This window comes from Lichenostomus cassidix, chromosome 5 (genome assembly GCF_008360975.1).
Source record: "Lichenostomus cassidix isolate B80296 chromosome 5, HeHo_3.0, whole genome shotgun sequence".
Taxonomy (NCBI): Eukaryota; Metazoa; Chordata; class Aves; order Passeriformes; family Meliphagidae; genus Lichenostomus; species Lichenostomus cassidix.
Genome location: NC_139486.1, coordinates 32,378,621 through 32,402,026, shown reverse-complemented (window position 1 = coordinate 32,402,026; position 23,406 = coordinate 32,378,621). Strand labels below are relative to the sequence as shown.

The window sequence follows — 23,406 nt, the reverse complement described above, 5'->3', positions numbered from 1 at the left end:
GTTGCTGGAGTCAAAAACACTATTAAACCCACAAACAGTCATAATAAGCTAAAAAACTGTGGTAGAGCTAGGAAAAGAGATCAAATGAGTTGAATTAAAAGAAGAGGCAGGAAATCCTGCTTCTTATTCTATGATGTGACAATGATTTATTCCCTTACTATGGACTTTACAGATGTAGTCAAGTCCTTATTCTTAATCTGTAAGAGTGACAAAAGGTTTCTGTAAACTGGCAATTGACTATTCTCCCAGTACAGAAAGAGTAGGAAGTAGAAATTAGGACACACTTCAGTTTGGTAATACTGTACTGATCCAATGGTTTATTTAGATTAGTTGCAACCCTCCATTTTAAATAGAGCTGTAAAATTTCTTATTTAGCTTCTTTGATCCACTGTGTTTAATGAACACAGCTCTACATTCAAACCTTAATCTTTCTGAGCCTCAGCAACAGATTGTTTTCCACCCCTGTTATTACCTACCTTCCATGGATTCTGAGATACCTTAGGTAATATTACTGTTGTAGTACTTAATTACTATAGAATTTAATACTTGAAACAGTATTACTGTACTGTAGTAATACACCTATCAAATAAAGTGATGGAAGCAAAGACTAAATACCATTCACTTCAGTTTGGTTTCTTTTTTCATAAGATGGGATAGGGTCTTGAGTAGTTCTATGAAAAAAGCTGAATGCTGGTACTGAGATCAGTTTTTGGCTGATATGTTAAACTGAATCAGATCATGAAGGAGCCAGACAATATTTTTTTCCCATTTCTTACAATTCTTCTTAATCTTTTCAGACTGGTGCATATTTAGAAATAAAATCTAGGCAGATGGGTGCGACAATATGATAGAAATGCCAAGCACAAAAGCAAGTGGACAGGATGGCAAAAGAGCAAGAATCAGTGAGTAAGCAGACTCAAAGAGCAGCAAGGAGACACTATACTCAAGAATCAGGTGAAAAGGCATGAGGAAAATGCCAAACATTCAGCAAGTTGCAAAAGCAGTACCAAACAGTCAGCAGATGCGCCAAGCAGCAGAAGAGCAATTCCACAAAGTCAGCAGATGCACTCAGCAGGAAGGCAATGCCAGGCACTTGGAGCAGGAGACAGGGCAGCAGGAGGCCTATGCCCATGTACAATCAGATCGAAAGGACAGTAAGGAGGCGATTCATGCCGGTCAACAGATGGACAGGGCAGCAGGTAGTCACTGTCAAGCAATTAGCTAGGCAAGAGGCAATGCCAGACAGTCAGACAAAGGGCCAAGATTTCAGGAGGACAATGCCACACAGCCAGCAGGTAGAGAGAATATAAAACAGTAGTGAATGCCAGGCAGTCCCCAGATAGACAAGGCAGAAAGAGACCAAAGTCCACCAATAATCAGATGCAACTGTCAGCAAGAACAAAAGATAAGCCTGCCAAACGACTGACAGGACAGCAGGGTGGCAGTGCTTTTTCAACAACTTAGGATACCATGAGTGAAACAGTCCCAAGAATCTAGATGCTCAACCTTTGGTAATATCATTTGATCAGAGTGAACCATGAAAATCCACAGGAGAATAGCACACAAATGGAAACAGCAAATGAGTCTGACCCTAGCACTTGGGGAGGCCATGGGACCTTCCTATAAAACAAAAATATGATAATCCACAAGAAAATCAAACAAATGGGAAAAATGTGTCTAAAAACTGTTTCTGACGATGATTAAAAAAAGCAAAAAAATACTAGCAAAGAATTAGTTTGGAAATGATTGGGTGGGATTGAAGATGTTGCTTACCCCTCTCTGGAGCCCACATAATGGGAATGTTGGGAATTTCTGCAGCAGAAAAACAGAAGAGAAAAGGGATTTCTGACTCCCAGTTCAAGGAAAGCATGTCAATTTAGGACTGGGTAATCTCTTTGGGCAAAAAATAAGAATTCAACTGAATCTTTGCCCATCCCCAGATACATGCCTTTATTGAGGTTTGTGAAAAATTTAAGAAGCCCACATCACTTTCATCTCATGACCTCCCACCCTTGTTCCCCAAAACCACACTTACCTCTAGCACCTCTAGTATAAGAGGGGAAAGGGGCTGGTCTTGTGAGCTCATTCCCATATCCACTGCAAAATGGCTTGTGAAGTTGAACAGGAGTACCCATTAGCCACTGCCGGCCATTGGTGAGATAAATGGAAGTCATCATTAACTATTACTCATTATTAGTGCAGGTTGGTGTTTGAATTTGGCTTAGATACACCCACACTCTAATGAAAAGAATTAGTCTTATGAATCTTAGGGGGTAACCCTCTTCTAAGTATCAAACTTAACAGCACCTGTTTGTTACCTTGAATATCCTCTTCTCTTTAACTTAAGCACTCTGCTATTTAACAGGGTTGGTTTTTCAAACAAATTAAACTGTTTCAGAAATCTTAGCTGCTGTTTTATTTCAGAAACATGCAATGAACTCTGAAATGCAAGAACTGAGAAAATCCCTAATGAAAAGCAATAATAAACTTCAGTAATTTAACTCATCTCTCATTTAACTCATGAGACATTTTATACAGTATCTACCTAGAAACTAAGAAAACCAACCAAGAATCAAACTTCACTATTTCTGTCTACTTAGAAGTCCAGACTGTGTATGCATTTATCTACCTGCACAGCAACTCTTTATTGGCAATACTGAAAACCTACATTCCACTTTGACAAGACAGCAATATGAAACAAGAGGCCAACTCTTTCCTCCTCTGCAAACTGTAAAGAACCTTAGATAATATAAAGGAGTCATTAGTTTTGCTGTACTCTTGCTGAATTAAAATTTGCAAAGGTCATAGAGAGAATCTGTATGAACTTGCCATGCACTCATACACAACAAAGCTCTTAAATAATACAGTAGTGATAGGCTAAGCTGACAGAACTTATTTATACTGATGTCTGGGTATCAGCCACTCATTTTTCTGCAGAAAAGCAGAGCAAGGCACAAGAATAACAGATGTTAATAAAACTTCAAATTTAGAAATTGCGGTCATAGAATAGGAATTTCTTCCATTCCCAAACTTTCCTGTATTGAACACTATTATTAGGGCTTAGAACAAAATGGCAGAAGATTTAGGCAGAGAAGACCAAGAGACTTCCATCACATGATTAGTAACAGCATAAACCAGCCAGGAACTGCAAATACTGGCTGAACCAAAGATATTAGAGTACAGGGTACTTAGAGCACACATTAGCAGTGTTATAAAACCCTGTGAATTTGCGGCCAGCAGGAACTACAATTAGCTGCACCACATCAAGAACAAAATTGCTATCACCTTCTCTCTGAAGGGAGATCTTTCAAGCTTAATGAAAATGAACTATGACAAACTGATCTCAGTGTACCATAAGAAGATGCTTATTTGTGGAGGAAAATATGGACTTTTAAAATCCAGTGACAGTTTAAATGTCAACAATAAACAACAGTAGGTTATGCACCTCACTGTTAATTTAGGTACTCCAATGACAAAATAACTGGAAAAAGAATATATTCATGAAGGAACAAGAAACTAAAATATAGTCTAAATGAAGGTTAAAAAGTAATTATTTTCTTGTCCATAATTGATAAGACTTTCATGCCTAAGCGCGACAATAGTCATTTTGGTTTTCTATTTTGATACTTATACTGAGTCAACATTTTGCTAAAGCTTCACTGCTCCGTGTGGTAGCAATTAGCAAAAGAAGGAGAAGGACTAGTTATAATCCTAAGAATAACTCCTGAAGCCAGCTGCTTTCCAAGACTTGTCTAGTTTCTCTCCACTTAGTGGCTGGAAAAGCTCCTACACAGTAGGGAAGAAGTGAATGAGAAATTGTCTATTCTGTAATAAGTATTAGTTTTAATGATCAACTATTTCAATAGTGAGTCATTTTGCTATTCTGGTGGGCTAATGTCAAAAAGACTAACTCACTCAATGTTTCATACATCTTAAATTCAAACTAGTATTTGCCCCCTAATTATCACATCTTTAAGCTGCCTTCACAGAGAAGTCTTCCTAACATGTCTGCACTATTTTTTTGTTAATTTTCCCTGTATTAAGTTTTTACTAAACTCTTTGTAATAGACCATGATGAGAAAAAAAAGACACATTAAGGGCAAAAATTGCATAATTACAGGCCTGACAATGTTTTCAAGATTATTTTGCTTTAACTTGATGTTTAATTTTGTTCAGTTTCCTATTATCTTCTCCAAAGTGATGCTTTAATGGAAACTATTTTTAGAAATGCCTACAAGGAAAAAAAAATTCCAGAAGTTCTAAATGGAAAATTTCATTATGCAGGCCTATATTTCTTCCCCAGTTACAGAACGAACTGCAAGATATATTCACTGTTGTTGTTACACTGCTAATAGGAGACAAGCTAGTTTATTTAAACTAATAGAGAAATGGCCACATGAGCTGTGGGCTCTACAATGAAAACACAGCTAAAAGGCATTAGCAAAATCAAGGAGAAAAACTCTTCTCTTTATCCCATTAAAAAAGCACACCCTAATCATATTGTTCATCTGAGTGTACTTTTGGAAGTACTGGGTTCATTCACACAGGAACCACTTGTCCACTCTCAGGACATGCCAGCCTTCTTCCAACCGATTTTCCTAAATTGCCTTGGGAAAAAGCCTTTAATTTCAAAATTGAAGAACAAAGAAATGAGATTTCCTGGCTCATTACTGTGGCTTTGCTTCTCATTTTATGAAACATTCAAATTCCTTACAAGATTTCCTTTTCAGCAGACCTTGCAAATATTTCCTACATGTTTGAAAGTCAGAAAACACAACTTCTATTTGCTATTCAAGAGTATTAAGGACAGCTAAAATAAAGCAAATAAAAGCTGGTCCTCAAATGAGCAAAAATATCCAAAGGCTTAATAGGAATTCTATTAGCATTACCTTTATAGCGTGATGGTCAGACAACTTTACACAGAAGGTTAATACATTAGGTAAGTAATTAAAAAGATGTTTGCCCCAGCATTCTCAGCCAATATTAGCAGGCTTTTGCATTTTCAAAAAAGAGACAAAAGTAATTAATGTAATCCTTCTGAATTCAGGAAATAAAATTGTTTAATTATTAACTTCAGGATTCATTTGATTCAAACTATCTTCTCATCCAACACATACAGAACATAAGGCTGTAAATGCAGGATGATTCATTTTACACCATCCATAATTTCTGCAAAGAGTACAAGACAACTTGAGTTTTATAAGACATTTCCCCCACTATCAAACACTTTTGATTTGACAGAATTAAAATGAAGAATACAGCTCTTTAGGGAATTTGTTTGTGTGATTAAACCCTTAAATAAACAAACCAACCCAAACACATAAATCCTTTCATTATGATGATATTATTCTATTTTTCTGTCTCAAGCTTTCTATCACTAGCTACTTTTACAATTCTCTTTAGCAGGTAAAGAAGGCCTTTTGGTACCTTACAAAGCCTTTATTACCATACATTATTTCCCAAAGAAAGTACAGGTAAAAATGAAATTATTTCTCAATGTTCTTTATGATAAACTAGACAGTCTGGGTTGTGTAACTCTCACAGAAAGCATCTCTCCTAGCCACCATATTTTTTGACCTTTTTCTATGTCCACTGTGACAGTTGAAAGTTTTTTAAAGGGAATGTCAGAAAAAATATGCAGCTTTGCATTTTAGACACATCAATTCCATATACAGACAAGTATTCTCTGTATTGTTTGATGTATTATTTTTTGAGTAACCTCTGATAGTTGAGTAAATAGAGTTGAAGTGGGATCTGCCTTTCTTCTCCCTCATGTTTCTCACTATAGGTGTCCAGGCAGCTTGCAGGTGTTTCCATGCAGTGACTGCAGTTGATGATAGGACAACCAAGCCCTTCAGCAATGATGGTGTGTAACCAAGTTTCCCCAAGAAACTCGAACAAGACAAGAGAAAGGTACTTTTTAGCCCTTTTTAAGTCAGCTATATCAGAGTAGAATTTGTCAAGATACAGCTCCTTCTGTAGACTGACAGTGTGCTCTGTGGTGCTAATAAATTGTATAATGCTGCTTCTCAAAGAAAGTGGTAATAGATGTTTAGTGAAGTGTTCTGCAACTAAACATATCAATTCTGCTATAATAACAAGCCTTCCCAAGAGAGATTTAAAATCTAAATACATAATTTTAAATTGAAGTATTATGGCACATAAATATTGTTGGATTTTGTAACACAAAATACAGCACATCAAATAATAAATTTTATTAAAAAACTAAAGCAGATAAAGACTGGATAAAGACCTAATCATATAAGCTAGGAACTGTGTGGAGGACTAAGAAAAAGGGAATGGTACCTTACAGAGCTGCTGATAAACTTCTAACAGAGTAGCACAAAATTTGGAAGGAATCTGTCACAGAGAAACCTGCTCCACTTAAGCATGTTTGTTGCTTAGATGCACTTGGCAAGGTTTTGTAATTCTGACCCTTTAGGAGCAAGCTGGGTTGGAAATAATTTTCTAAGAAATACAAAGGCCTCAAAAAGTCTAATGGCAAGTTACAGGGTCAGACGTCATCCATACACAGCACGCATCATTATACAATAGCTCAACACAGAAATCAAACTTAAGTCAGAGCAAGACCTCCATTAAGAGATATGGAAAGCTACAGTCTTAACAGGGACTACAAAAATATATGCTTAAATAGGCTATTAAATTGGAGGGCACCTGGAATACTGAAGAGTGAAAAACCGAAACAACACCCTGGGTTATTAGAAGTTGCACAATTTCATATTATTCCTAGCACAAAATTACTTATGTCCCATATGAGATGAAGGCTTCATTCCTCCTCACTATGGAGCCATCCTGAAGTGATAGTTTGTAAAAAAGAAATTATTTTCTTTTGGTCCAGTGACAACACTAAAATATTGCTGAGGAAGAACAGAAACACTCTTATATCCACAACAGACAATACTAGAAATCCTTCAGCTCTGGAAAGGCACTATTTGAACCAGGGAGGACAAAAACCTCCTGTATCTTATTTCTAGCTTAAGTTTCTGCCTATTAAATGGGAATTGTTATTTGAAAAGTATAAGTCTCAGTGGATTTGGGTTACTTCGATGGGAACGTGTTGCTGTGAGAGGATGGCTATAACATGACATATCCTATTGTGTCACAAGCATCTTATTTCACTAATACAGCTGAAGTGGAAGCAAACAAACAGACAAAACACATGAACACTAAAAATAATAGAGATTAAGAGGGCTTCCAACATTACTTGAGACAGAGAAATGGAAGGATACAGATATTAAAATAGTCTGTGGAAGTAAAATGGAATTTGAGGAAAAATCCATGAGACATACCTTCGAGAATGGGGAAAAGCTAAATGATAGAAAATTTGCATTTGGCAGTCATTATAAAAATGCTGCTACAATTTTGAACTAAATATAAAAAGACATATTACAGCAGAATTGAGACTTTCTTCTCTCCAAACATGGCTTCTGTGGGGCTAGTTTTGGAGTATTTTGTTCATTCAGAGCATACTTTTTTCAGAAACATTGAAAAGTAGAAGGGAGTTCCAGAGACCAATGATTTCTTTTCCTGGACTACAGAACTCTGATGAAAGAATAAATAAATATGCATATATTTTCAGACTAAATAAAAACAAGTATGTGTCTAAATACATTTTAAACCAGTCCATATATACTGAAGAATATAAACAGCAAGAACTAGAAGAAGCATTCATAAATTTTACAGAACACTGGAAAAGTAGGAAGACTGTAAGGAAACACCTGTCTGATGTTACATGCTGGAAAACAGCTCTTCTATGTTTTCTATAAAGTATTATCTTAAAATTTTAGGGCTCAAAATTATCTGCAGTGTGGATGAACCATTTGTGAATACATTGCAAATATGGTGACACAGCTCTAGAATGTCCATCATCAGTTGAGGACAATTCATTGATTTCTACTGCTATTATCTAAGTACATAAAATTAACCTTTTAGTTGGGCAAATAAGACTTGCATAGAATCATATCAGAGACAAAGGATAAGAAAACAGCTAGAAGAATGTTAGGAGACAGACAAGTGAATTTTTTGGATGTACAACTTTGCAAAATAATAAATGTAAAAGTAGAGAAGACAGAAGATAGAAAACAGAGCAGAGCACACGTGTACATTTGGGAGAGATTTTCTCTTTCCCTTTTGTATTGAGCAACAGCAGCAGAGAAAATAGATTTCTCTCACAAGGATACTTAATTATCGATAAAAATGCTGCAACACTATTTAATTTTTTTCACACAAGTTAATGTATATTGTTATCAACATTCTGTAAGAACTACCACTGAAGTACTGTAGTTCCAAGAAATAAATATTTGCATCTGGAAATATATAACAAAAGTTCCCTAAATAAATTAATTTGGGCCATAGTTGGATCTCTGTCCAGCAACAAACACTTTTTACATCAACAGGCAGATTCCATGAGCAACTCCAGCTAAGATTTAAAGACTATCCCCATAAATTACATGTGACAATAAGTTGTAAAAAAAAGTGGTTGTATCTACATAATTAAGCTTACATTTCGGCTTTAGTACAAATGCAGACTACCACCAACTGCCATAACAGTTAAGAATTCCAGCATTCACTAATAAAATCTATAACACATTTACTTTCAAATTCAGCCATCCATTGAGTGAATTTGTTTTTTTAAATATCCACATGATTTCATCACTTCTAGTTGTGTAGTCAAGAAGGTGAAGGATATTCACACTGCTTAATTAAACTGATCTTCGCCCCTCAAAACGTGAATCGTAGGAACTAATTCAAAAGCTTCTCTCCACCCTCTGACCAGACCGAGGCTATAAATTTAGGGATCAGAGACAGGCAAGGAAAATTAGATATTGCAAATGTACCTAAAATCGTCTATTCTGTTACAAGAAAAAATGTCATTACACATCATTGAAACAACTGCAATAACCTGGTATGGTTCTGATAATAGTGTTCAAAAGGCAAAGTGAGTGGGGAAACAACTAATTGTTTGGGGTGCTTAATTACACATGTCTGAGGTATCAAGAAGCCATTTTTAGCTACATTATACTAGGCACTAATTTCAATTTTATCAATAATTATAAAATTCAATTAACATTAAGTCTTTGGGCTGCAAATACTCTTGGGAACTACCTTTATCATGTATGTACAATAACAATTATATATATCTATACCCAGAAATGAAAGCATAGAAACCTACTTTCTAATCCAAAATACAGGAGAATTAGGGAGAAGCAGCACTGAAACATACCAGCAGAAATATGACCCAATGGACTACTCTCTCTATTCTAAGGAAAAATACTAAAACACCTTCCATTATCAGATTCAATTCTCAAAAGTTTTAAAATCACATCTTAAAGGTGACATCTAAATAGCACAATGCCATGATTATATCCTTCCATTATCAGTTCAGTGATGAGAGCATGCTAAACCTACACCATACACAGAAGAGATTAAAACCACTTCCTACATCAATGCAAGTTTTCCTAGAGGCCTGTCATTGCACATTTCACGTTGACATAATGAATTTTCCATTTTGCATTGGTTTTCTCATTGACCTAAAAGACATGAAATACGGGGACAAAACTTAGGCTTCTTAATATGCTTTTGGTATGACATACTGGCAAACTGATTTTCTTCCCTTAAAAACATTTGTTTGAATGAATGATGTAATAAACTCTATCATAGGAACAATGCTTGTCATTGCCACTTTGTAATAAACCTGGGATTCAATATCTCTACTGTGATTTAATTTAATCCAACTTAATTAAGTGAAAAGTGAGTAAATACTCTCCCATGTAAGTTCTTCTAAAATATTTTTTAAAAATAGTCAGAACGCTTGATTCTGTTATAATCAGCCCAAGTCTTGCACATCTATTATGTTTAAAAACAATGCAGATTTTCTTCAGTACAAGTTATTAATTATTTTATACCAATGTGTTTTTATTATATAGAGACACATTAACAACTCAGATAATTTTCAACATGGCTTACTCAACAAAACTGATTAAAAAAATCATCCCTGCCTGTCTTAATTAATTTGAGTAACAGCAGTGCAGTGTAAGGAAAATACAAGTGGTTATGCGCACAGTTCTCATTTGTTTATTTCCTGTCTCAAATGCTGCTTGAGATTCTGTGGCTAATTTTTAGTAGTGCCTGCAATGCTTCATCTGGCACTGTGGCCTAGGCTCGACCCTGACAAAGGAAAATTGAAGCAGAAATTCATCCCTCCTTCTACACAGTCCTGGTAACACAACCTTCAAAAGCATTACATTAGTTTGCAAGCAAGAGACAAATGTAAAAAATTCACTTTTCACTTTTGGTGGCTTTAGCACAGTGAATAATCTCCAAAATCAGTTTTACTAGGTAGCACACAGTGGTCATCCTAACACTGTTCCCACTTCCTGATGCACAGACCCCGCCCAAGGTTTCAGTTACTCAAGTTTTCTAATACATAATCTAAAACCATCAAAAGTAATGAACAGGAGCATTTTGTTTGCATGTTTCTGTAGCTACACAAATGTTATACAATAAATTATGTCTTTAGATTCCTAATGGAAAAAATAATTAACTGCAGCCATGTGACAGAACACATTTGTCAGTAAAAAGCATTGATATGCTATAAAGAATTCAAATCAACTTGAGAGTCTAGGCAATTGAAACTTACATGAGTACTTAAGAGAAATTAGGTACATTAAATTATGCAAATAAACACTTAACTCACTCAATCTTAATTCTGCCCTTTAGTGAACATAATCAAACCAAATAAAGTATGGGATTTTAAAAGTTCATACTAATCTAATTTGGAGGCATAAATACCAAGATACTTCAACAACAATCACACAGTCATTTCACACTGACAATTCATGGCCATGAGGTCATTAGGTTAAGCTTCCTTTTTTATCCCCCACATTTTAGCTGCATATAAGCAGAATGTAACAAAATTTCCTGAGCAACACTTACTGGCACAGTGACTCCATCTTTGTGCCTATTTAGATTATTTGACAAGCAGATCCATAGTAGATTGCATAGAATTCTTTCCTCTTACTATCTGCCTCACACTCTAACCTATAATGCAGTAGCTGTCAATATAGTACTCTGCAATGAAGAATTAAAGGATCTCTCTTATTCCACTTTTCCTTGTACAAGACACAACAAAAGCCACACAAGATTTTGCTTCGCAGTGTTGTACTGCAGTGTTAAGGAAAATTATGACAAAAAGCCATTAGAATTTTTCTTTTGTAAGGGGACTGGAAAACCATTCTAGTATACCACACTTTATTTGAAAATCGTTTGGGTTCAGAACCCGAGGTCAGAGTAGTACCCTTGTACTATATTTTCTATTACGTTTTTCTGCTTCCAAGTTGTGGATCACTTGACCTGCCCACAGACACTGCAGAATAAAGTTACAGACGAAATAAAAAAAAAAAAAAAAAAATCCCACCCCCCGCTTCCAGACTCATGCATTTTTACATCAAAGGGCAGATTTTTCTGTTCCAAGACTATCTCACCTCTGGAGTGACATCTCGCGGTGCAAACCCTGTTCCTCCAGTTGTTAAAATCAAATTAAGTTCCTTTTCATCACACCAATCTATCAGCGTCTCCTGAAAGAGAAAATGAATCCTGTCAGATCTAGCAAGAAACTGTTATCTCAGGAAATACCTGAAGACTTGATATGCCTTAAAAAAGAGACACACACAATACATATAGGGATTCATAAAATCACTCATGTCTTTTTACACAAAGATTTTAAACCACAATTTATAACCAAGATAACACAGAATAATGCAAGTATCTATGTAATACTATTTTGCATAAGGGAACTGAAATTCAGTTCTCCATCTCTTGACCTGAAATGGAAAACAAGAATTCACAGTTATTAATTTCTACCACTGTTAATTTTGATATATAAATATAATATTCTCTGATGCATGTTAATACAGTATGTACATATAATTCAGATTACAACATTGATCCTTGTTACTGTAACTTTGGTCTTCATGCTGTACTTTTTAGTAGGCAGAAAAAAGCAAGAACCACGTATCTGTAAGTTTATCTACCAAAAGATGCAATAAAGCACCTAATGCAGCAGGTGATGATCTATAATAATCTTTCCTACATTCCCCCAGTATCTCAACAAGAGTGTACATACCCATTCCAAGGCTGGACTAAGAATTCTGTTATGTAAATTCAATGACTAACAATACTGGATAACTCATGATACTAGACAAGTGTTTAATTTGATTTGCATTCATTTCACAAATGACTTTTTAAACTAGTTTTCAAACAATGATAAAAAATTTGACATAAGCAGGAAATCTGTTTGATCTCAATGTGATTATATCACTTATCTATCATAGCTGACTGTGTGGCAGCACAGCAGGAGCATGTCTGCTTGGAGTGCAAAATTAGCTGTGTTACCTTAAGTACATTCATTACACAGTAAAGTATCCATCTGCACAGATCATAGCAATTATTGAGACAGCTATCTGTGTTCTAGCAAAGAAACAGCATTATTTGAAAATGTTTAGGGCACATTGAAGTTTTTGGAGTATTATACTGGGAAGGAAGGAATAGTTTTGGAGAAAAGAATAGTTTTGGAGATTGTTGGCTTAAAGCTTATTTTTTATCACAAAATTGGCTCTGTGAAATATACTGATTTAAAAAACTTAAAATCAAACTGCCTGGAACATTTTTAAAAGTACAACCAATTTAGATTAATCATCGGCTGTATTTACTGCAGGCTTAGTATTGCTATGTAACTTCCATTTAACAGAATGCTCATATATAGATACTTAAAAATTGTAACTAGAATAAAGCTGTGTCTGACTGCAAGCCCCACCATGCAAATACCTCCAAAGATTACTTGAAGAAGTGGCAAAGCCAAAGAATCTGTCTTTATTTCTCCTTTCTTTATTCATTCATTCCATTTCCTCTTTTGCATTCTCTCTTGTCTCTATTAAAATCGCATTCATCTTTTTACTCTATTTGGAGAATAACACTCTAAATAACTGGGCTGTAAGTGAACACACCAGAAGTTTGTTATATGAACATTTAAAATAAATTCAAGAAAGGAATAAGGATAATGCCTCAAACCTGTACATAAACGAACTAGTAAGTCTGGCTTTTGAGTTACATTTTGAAAAGAATGTGAATTATGGTAGCAAAAAGCACTTTAAGTCTTACAATTGTTTGCTTCAATAACATTTATTTCAAAAAGGTGGCATCTTCTCTATCATCTAGAAATGTATTTGTCTTTACTTAAACAGGTACAAATTTCAGAGCACACTTCAGAGAAGTTCAGTGTTCAGCAAAGTTAGACCTTAACAGCACATTTATTTTAAAAACTAATATAGTTGGGGAAAAAAAACTGCCTATATAAAAGAGGAGGGATAGATTTTGGGGTTTTGAGTTGATTTTTAAAAGCAGAATTTATCTTAAGATAAAATAAAACCCGCCAAACTCCTTTTATAGAGAAAATAGATCCTTCCTCTGTTCTCATTTTGCTACAGTTCCTCAATACTGCCATTAATAAGGGGGAAAGGAATGATGCAATATCCTACAAAAAGCTAAAGAAATCAGTATCCTAACTCTTCAAATAAACTGAGCAATAATTAAGTGCCTATTTCTGCTACTCCACAAGTGTACTTAGGCAGACTCCTGGACAGAATTCTCCATCAAGTTCCAGTTATAGTAAAGAAACTTTCAGGAAGACCTTTAGCCATGAGGCAGTAAGTTTGGGTTTCATTGTGTTTTAGAAGTGCAAATTTATCACTCAGATATTTAAAAAACATAGAAAAATACCTGAGGCTTATATTCAGCTTATTTCTTTTCTCTCTAACCCACAAAACTGTGTCCCACAAAATATTCTCATTGATGTTTTAAGTATCTAAAAAAGGAATCCCCACACTGATCAGTCGTGAACAAAATGAGGACTCAGACCAGGTAGATTCTGTACTGGCTTTGCAGTGAACTGCATTTTCTGTGTCTTTAAATGAAGATTTCTCTAGGCAAGTGGCCTGATATTTGGCTTTACGTATGCTATACAAGCAAAATTATTATGTAACAGACCAAAAAAAAAAAATTTCATTTAATAATTTTTACGCATATTTCTTCTCTTCAATTGTTTCACTGATTATAAGCTTTAAAGAGAAAATGACTATGTCAACAGATTATGTAAAACACTGTTATTTCATTCAAGCCAATGGAATGATGCTGATGGATACAAAATACAGTAGCTGGCTCTGAAAACAGTACTGTAAAATTACCACCAAATTTTAAAAAGCCAGAACAAAGCTACAGAACTCCAGGGGGAAAAAATCAATCAATAAATAGCTCAATCTTTTTAACAATTAGTATCCTAAATTAGTCTTTATCAGTTATTTTCTAGTGTCAAGGTAGAGAAGAAGAAATTAAGTCATTACAGACAGCTCCTCCACAAATAATTTTATTTCAAAAGGACACAACCTTTTCAGATTTCTCTGAAGTCCTAGAATAATTATATTAATTATGTCTTTTTGCTGCACAGAAATAAATTGTTGGCCCAGCTGTTTCCTTAAGGTTTAGATTACATCTAGCGTCCAGTCCTCTTTATCTAACTCTTTGTACTTTGTCTTTTAAATACATTTAAATTTCTCTCATTTAAATGAGTAAGAAAGCCTTAGATATAACAAATAACCTATGTCCATCTCTTGCTCTAAAGAGCTCTTGTTTCTGTCAGCTCACTGTCTCCTGCAACCTGGAACTACTCATTGGACTTTCTGTGCACTGCTCAATTTTGAAATTACTTCAATTATAACACTACTCATCAAAATTTTTGGTTATGATCTGTAGCAGTGTGTCTGATTGGCACTGCATATCTGCCTTCCCTTATCCCATATCCAGTTAATAGCTAGAAAGTTCTTTACCCGCAGTGTTATTATTGGTTTTTAAAAGTTCTGCATCTTCCCTCCTTGCACCCCCATTCCCTGAAGCCCTTGTCAATCTGTAGCCCCTGCGTCCCGGTTGGCTCTCCTCTCAAAACCCCTCCCATCTTTCCATCCCTCTTAACCCGACGTTCGCTGCCGTTCGGTGCTCTCTGCTCTTCGGAACCCGCCGCCTCCTGCCCCCTCGTTCCGTCCCGGTCCCATCTGCCTTCTCCTCCCCGTCATCCCTACCAATAAACCCTGGATTCCAAAGGCTGAGAGACTGCATTTCCTTTATTCGCCAAGGCTCCTATTATCCTGCCTTCGAGAAGCCAGCCCTAGCACGGGTTCGGGTCCCGCAGGTCCCGGCTCCACCTCGCCCACGGCAGCGTGGTAAGCACACGGGGGGAATCTCTTTTGTGGGGTTTTGGGGTTCCCCTGCCTCCCCAGAGCGAGAAAACCTCAATGATCGGTTTGAATTTTCTCATGACCAGTATTAATTTCACTAGTGTAGAAAAATCTTGCCTCATTTTTTTCTCTAAGTTCTTAGTCTTTCACATGTAAATTTATTAATTTAAAGACCAATAAAGATCATTAGCTCACGGAAAATAATGTCTACAGTGTGTGGCACAGTGCAGAGACCCTATGCTTATGGCAGGTACATGCTTGCAAATTCATAAGGGCACCATCACATTAAGATACACTAAGTCCAAAAGCTGTGCAGATGCATTTTTGTGGCACCATGCCTAAGCTAGTGTTACCTGACATTTCTGTCAATGAATGGCTAGAACACTCACAGACATATTTCCTTCTGTGGAGCTAACTTAAGCACCTCCATCTCCAAGATGCAAACCTGCCATTAGTCTAAGCTGCAATGAGCACACCATAAAATTTTGGTAATTTCCTTCTGTATTTAAAACTAATTCTAGGACTCAGCCTCTTTTCTACACCACCCTGCCTTGATCTAGAGGGTTCGAGAGAGAGGAAATACATCATGGTTTAATTTGGCTGGGTTTTTCAGCAGCTCTTAATGATTATCATTAAGTATTTTGTTTCTAGTAACTCTTCCTTACTAACAATTTCTGTGGGATAATGCCCCACCTTGATACAGAAGAATACACAATGACAATGGACATGAAAGTGGGCTATTTTGTACCTCCATCAATGGACCATCCATTAATCTCTAAGTGAACTGGAAAAACAAATAGGGATTCCTTTCTGGAATGAAAGGAACAATTCCCTGATCTTTGGAGATAACTGAGGTTTGTGGATTACTTATCTTAGCCAGAAATTTAAACTTGAAACAGGTTGCAAGTCTCCTCCAGTCTTCTTACAGCTACTGGATGGTGATTTTCCATACGGATATTGAGACTAAGACCCTCAACTGGAGCTGAAGTATTACAAAACACCCAAAAATGGTCCTAATGACTTCTTTTCTATGATGCTACAGTCTATGGTATGTCTTGCCTTTTTTTAAATTGTCCTATTTTTGCCAACACTGCTATGAGAGTGTGATAACACTCCCATGTGTATATGCTTCCAAAATTACTAAATGTATTCCTTCAAGTCAATATTCTGGTGCTTACCACTTAGATTAACATGTATACCTTTTTCTTATCAACACATAATTTGCTTCAATACAAGGACTGCAAAAATAATTCTCAATACACATACAGATTTTCATGTACTTTAACCACTAGAATATGACATGTACACTATCATAATTTAAAACATCCTGGAGGAACAGGGAAATGCTAAAAACAATATAAAAAGGGCAGGTTTTCATAATGAATCCATACTGAATTCCTGCCTTCTATATTCAGTATTGAAACTAGTTAAAAAATTCTTAATTCTGTAGTTAACAAAGATGTTCGGTATTTTGGCACATGCTAGATTTTTCCAACACGGTGCAATCATGAAATTATTTCACCCTATATGCATCACTAATCACACATTCAGCAAAATATTAAAAAAATTAAATTTAAACTGCTGAAAAACATAACTGTTTAATATTAAATTTAATTATGAAACAATATGCATTTATTTATACTGAACCTTGAAACGGAGATAAGTTAATATAAGCTGGTTTACAGGCAGGCATACTATCCAGAAGTATTGTCAAAACAACTTCATGTGACTTAAAAGATCATTGTGGCTTCCAGGACAAGCTACTGAGAGTGTTCAGAGATGCAGAAGTCTGTGCTCTCCAAAACAGATCTCAAAACTATAAGCTTTGTAAAATTATGTAAATTCTGTATTTGCAAGTGAATCCCATTTACTCTAGGAAAATACATTTTTAAATGCAAGGAGAAACATAGAACAAAATGTTCTTAAAAGTATGATGATAATTTTCCTTTTAAAACCCAAGCTAAAGAAAAAAAATCTTATATAAAAAGGCATAATAAATATCAATTTACTTTTCATTCACACTTTTTGGGCTCAAGCTAAACAAGTATACAGGATAAATTTCACGTATGATGATTTAACATTATCACAATGAAGAAACTGTAATGAATGGCAACATGGAAAAACAGATAAAAAAAAGCAAGTCTGCACAGTCATAGATTTGCTAAGAAAACTAGATGTCATTTCAACCACTGAGTTTGAGGCATATAGAAATTGGTATATTAAGATATCATAACAACTTTTACTTAGTCATGTGGCTTGAACTACTCCAGACTACAGCTCACTAAAGACTAAGACTGATCCTATGATACGAAAGAGCATACATAACTGAATTAATCAGAAATCCATGGCACAGCACACACAGCAGGAGAAAAGAAAAAGGAAAGGTAAAAGTAACTCATTTGTTCCTCATTGCTGCATTATTCAGGAGTTTGAATCTTCTCTATTCAGTGGACCATGGCCTGTCTATTAATTTTAAAAGGAAAATCATGTACTGGGGATCATGGAAGAACATGAATAACAAAAAAACCCTGCAATTAAGGAAAGAGCAGAGTTCAACATTAAATTTGAAAAGGAGGGAAGGTCTTAGAAATGTTAATGTGTTCTTGGAATTAATTTCATAATTTTTTGCTCTACATCTTGTGAAGGTTTTATTTCTTATGCTTACAATCCTTTACTTACTATTCAAAAACTTCCATGAAATGTGGAGGCATGAAGATACTCATGTGTGGAGCAATAACTTTCCAAGCAATCATCTCAAAATGATTTAGGAATATCAGAAAATTAAACATTAAAACACTGTGAAAGCACACTTGATGTTTTCTATTACCTCCATTCCTTTTTTCCTTCCCCCACCAGCAGAAGGCAGAAAGTAAGAGAAATGTTAGGATTATGTTCAATGTAATCAGTGTCATCAGAGAGTTGGATGAAATGCAAGTATGTATCTGACTATGTCAAAATAGACCTTTTCAAATGCTGAGATTTTACAGAACATAGTAAGTAGTCTTCCAAAGATTCAAAATCTGCAGTTTCCAGCATCACAGTCATGTTACAGTTGTTTTTCTAAATGCTAAGCTAATGTATTAAAAGATGTCATAAAAATGTAACTATTTTATTGAAATGCAAAACCAAAGGAGGAAAGTAATAAAAATGTACTCAATAAATGGCTTACTTTTTAAATGGAAATTTAGTTACAGGAATTTTCCATTTAAAGTAGATTGCAACCATCAAATATTTGAAGGTTCAACATACCTATGCAGTCTGTAACATAACCTTTTTTTAAAAGTACCTCATGTCTTCTAAAACCTGCTATTCATGACAATTATTCCCAAAACAGGGAAAAAAAATAGTAGCCACTGAAGTGCAACTATCCACAGAGTTCATGTATGCAAATGAGTAAGGGAAATCTAGCAGAGAGATATGCAAACACTGAAGCATTTGGTCAAACCATCACAGCTGGGAGTGGCAACAATTTCAAGGGCTGGGACTAGCAAAACAATTTATAATTATTTTGATGGAGAAAGGTAAAGATAGTAGAGGCCACATACAAGGTTGACCTGACAAAATAAAAGCGCGGTTTTAAATGCCATCTGTTGATTTCCTCTCAGAAAAACGAAGTATTCTTATTTCAAGCTACCTACCTTGACATAGTAGTCTTAGTATAATCAAGAAAAATAGTAAATTTACTCTATGATTTAATAAATTGCATTAAAAACTACATGTAAAGCTAGGTCAGAACAAACCATGCACCTACATGCAGAAAAAGGCACAAGATCCTTTTCCTTCTGCACAAGATCTGTTCCCATCAAATGCTGGTGCCACTGGTACCCTCCTAGAGTCACGCTAAGGTTACTCGTGGTTGCTTACAGGAAAGGACTGGGCACTTAGCATAACAGTTTTCTTCAGATGCTTGGAGGAAGTGATGGAACTCAGAGTCAGAATTAGATACTTTCCAGATATGTCTGTGTCTTGAATGAACTTTCCTGTTGACTCTGTATTTGGCGGTTATATATGTAAGTGTGGGCCTATGTGTGCATGTGCTCATCTTTAGCTAATAAAAATGTGTTAGCAAAAGCACTGAAGTTCAATGTGTCTCATTTCCCCCATGCATAAAAGGTCTCTTTCTAAAATATGTTTACTCACTAAAATAAATATTCCAGAGTTAAAAAAAATCTGTTTTTCTTAAGAATTGAAAACAATTAAAAATTTAAGAAAGACATAATGCTTCCTTGCCAGTATCACTTTTCCTAGTGAGAATCTTGACATCTAAAATATATTTCTTTGATTATTCCTACAACAATACAAGCAAAATAGCAACTGGAATGAAAATGGAAAAAAAAAAGCATAAAACCACGTAAATTAATCCAATACTATTCACTAACAACAGATAAACAGACACTTTCTTTTTAAATGTTTTTAAATTTTCATAAGTGAAAGCAGCACTTCAAAGACTGGTTATCACAAGAAGAAATGGTAGGTTTTGGAGCCATAAACTTAAAATTAATTGTGCACAACAAGCTGGCTTTTTCCACATTTTCTTCCCCTTTGCATACATTAGTGCTCATCTAAGGTTGTTTAGAAAACTGTTTACTCTAGGTTTTCTTCTCAGAATGTGCAAAAGCAGCTTGATATTACATGCAAATCAGTAACTTTCTAAAACTAGAGCTCTTCATAATATTTTATTTATATGTACCAACATCTACAGCGCATGTATCTTAACCACCACAAATCAGAAGTTTCACCAAAGTTTGCAGGCTGTAACTAAGCCCAGATAAAGTATATCTTAATCTTACAGAAGTGGCAAAGTGACAGAAAACCAACTATAAATTACTTTGAGCTGCCAAGGCAACATTAACTGCTACAACCCTATGAAACTGGTAAAAGCATGTCCACCAGATTTGCAAAGGTGATCGGTCTCAGAGAACTCATGGTACAAACATCTCAGAATCATATTTCTGTAATAGCCTTCAACTCATATAACCTGCACTTTTTAGAAACTATACTTGGAAAGAACCACTTGCAGAACTTGCATGTGCATATTTGCATGCAGGGACAAGTACATCTCCAGTTTAAGCCAGGTCATACCCCACATCTACTTGTTTAATTGACAGGAAGTGTAGTGAATTAAAAAATAACTACAAGGCTTCTGTGATTAAAAAGAAGAAAAAAAAAACCATGAGGAAGTCAGCTGTGGAAAAAATGTTTAAACTCAAATGTTGGCTTTCCTGCAACTAAGACGTTTTAAATATCAATATACTAGTAAAAGGAATACTAGTAACTGATTCTTACAGCATCCAGTTCCATTTCTAGCCTAATTTTCTCATAGTAAATACAATCTTACATGTTAATTTGCACACTTAGCTACAATTGTGTAAGACATTATTTGCTTTTATTTTAAAAATTATGTTACAACTTATATGATCTCAATTTTTGGTGTAGCTCTCAATGGAAATGACAAATTGAATGGTATGAAAATACTTAAATATCTAAATAAGGTTAGGATGGGGGTGAAAGACAAGAGATGAAACCATTAGAGAGGTAGAGAGTTACTCAGTGTAATGCAGTTCGTGGTATAAATTTCCCCCCCATGTGTATTGTCCATGCATATAATCTATAGAATCAATGAATGAAACTGGTTTTAAAAATAAAATCTACTGCTTTACCTGTGAGAATACAGTAAAGAAAATTTACCTACCAACGAACAGCTGCAGTACTTTGAGACACTTAGTCCATACATATACTCTAAGAATGGGTGTGCTTGTGGCCTGCCCTGGAGTGTCCCGGGAGGGGCACTCTCACTCCTCCCCTCTTCCTGCTTGAGGCATTGACACACAGGGCAGAGTGCATCCGCCACCACTGCAGTTCCTCTTAAATGCACAATCAAACCTGAAAGAGATTCAGAAAGAGGGGAAAAGCAGGTAGGAGACTAATGTACATGCAGACTGTACCTCTCAAAGAACACCAGTTACTGATGAGTAACCTTTCTTCTTTGAGTCTGCATGTACATTCCCACAATGACTCACTCTGATCAGTTACCTTTGCCTTTTCCCATCAAGGAGAAGGCCTGAGGACTCCCACAAACAACTGCAGCATCACTCCACTGAAGGCTGAAACAGCCCTGGATACTACTAGACTTAAGACAATGCCAAGTGAAAGCAAAAAGAGAACTCCAGGTGACCTTACAGCAAATGTCTGAATACCACACAATACAAATACTAAGTTTGTCCAGAGATCTAACAGAATTTGGTTTGGCCATGTGAAGTTCTTCAAGTCCAATCAGAGACAGAAAGCCATCTGAACAATCATTATGTGAAGTCAGCCAAACTTTCTGATATATTCCCACAGTGCAACAAGAAAAGAAACAAACTAAAAAAATTGAACCTTTGAAGAGAAATTATAAAGGCCTTATGAAATCAAAAATGTAAAGTATAAAATTCAATCAAAGAAGCGTAAGATCTGGAAATGAGTACTGAAGGACTAATTTCCTTGCTACTCTGGAACTTCAGCACCACATCAAGAAGGACTACTGGATGACTGAACAGATACTCTGCCCATATACACGTAGTAAGTAAAACAGCATCTATAAGGACCCATATACTTCACTAGCTGGCTGAGAAAACTGTCTCCAAATGTACCACTTTCATAGACACAAGCAGAAGGGGTAAGCAGAAGTAAGAATATAAGACCTCAAAAGGGGAGAAGCAACCACTGTAATACAGTGGTTTTCTACTGCATGTACAGTGGGAAACTGTCATCAATCATGACCAATTCAATACATCCTGATTGGCTATTAGGAAGATGTGAGTTGTAAAATGTATGAATATCAGTGGACTCAATTAGAGAGAGCAACCTGGTACCCTCACCAAAGTATAGAAAGAAACCAAAGGAACTACACATAACAAATATTCAGAGAGCTGAGCTCAAAGCAGCAACAAATGTGTCATACAGACAATATAGTTTTCTCACAGAGTATGCATGTCTAGATTATAGTTTCATGCTACTGGCTGTCATGACTCTGGAGCATAACAAAAACTGACTACCCTAGAGACTGATCAACGTTTTGACTTGGGAATTGTAAGATTGCCACAAACTAAAGAACAGTGAAGGAGGAGCTAAAATACAATGTCCATGCAGACTACAAAAGATGTTTCTCACATAGCTGCTTATGACTACGCCCACTGTCAGAACATGGTGAAATCACAAAACAAAAAACCCAGTTTTGTCTTTACTGCATATTTCTCTGTATGTTTGTCAATTGTGGTAACTTACAATCAATACACCATGAAAGGAGAACCATTTGAAGTGCCTAATCCAAGTAAAATTGTTGAATGGCTCTATTAAACCGGACATCTGTATGGCATGCCAAAACAGTGAGTGCATTTCAGCACAGCCACAGGCAGCATTGCAAAAACCTGACTTCTTTAGGTCCTCTAAATAACACCCCTAAATGAAACCACAAAAGTAAATTGTTTCCTCAGAGAAATTTCTCTGGGGAAGTCTAGATCATAAAATTCTAAAGAATATACTAAAATGGGCCTGGATTGGATCTCATTTATTCTCTCTCTCTGTCCAGTTCATTATTTTACTGTCATGCCTGATAGACACCTGTATTCAAAACATACTCTTAAATACTCTTAAAGATCAGTAAATGTTTTACTTTTGGACATACAACCACTGGAAGAGCAGGTGAATAAACTGGCTTAAATGAAAATCCAAGCTTCTGGAAGAAGAATATAGATTTAGTCAAAAATATAACATCTGCCAAACAAAGGACTGTAAATGGAGCCAAAGATGTTAGGGCACACCGTCCTCTGTATGCAACAAATACTGTTATCTCAAACAAGTAGGAATGAGAAGAATCACATTAATATTCCAAACTTGAGTTAACTCTTCTATTTTAAATGGAAGTCTGATAATCAGTGTAGGATGAATATAATTTACATGTGACCAAACTGGTGGATGAAGTGCTGATATAGCTGCTGGATGTATATGAGGCTCATGAGTTTCCAATAACTCTAATATTCCAGAGTACTGAGAAATAAGGCCCTAACAGACAATAGGTTCCTCCTGAGGTGAAACCATTGCCATTTTGTAGCACATGTAA

General features: G+C 35.7%; 1 protein-coding gene across 22 annotated transcripts in view; it reads right to left on the bottom strand.

Moving 5' to 3' along the window:
* GPHN (gephyrin) overlaps nt 1-23,406 on the bottom strand; it is a 285,809-nt gene that overhangs the window by 126,078 nt on the left and 136,325 nt on the right. For 11 of the 22 annotated variants that reach the window (XM_085062088.1, XM_085062093.1, XM_085062092.1 and 8 more), the window contains exons 4-5: nt 11,505-11,597; nt 1,774-1,812 (exon numbers count right to left, since the gene is read on the bottom strand). In XM_085062088.1, coding sequence (XP_084918214.1) covers nt 1,774-1,812; nt 11,505-11,597 — 132 coding nt within the window. Of the gene's footprint in view, nt 1-1,773; nt 1,813-11,504; nt 11,598-20,997; nt 21,164-23,406 lie in introns of those variants that run through there. The other 11 variants (XM_085062089.1, XM_085062097.1, XM_085062108.1 and 8 more) reach the window with 3 other exon arrangements.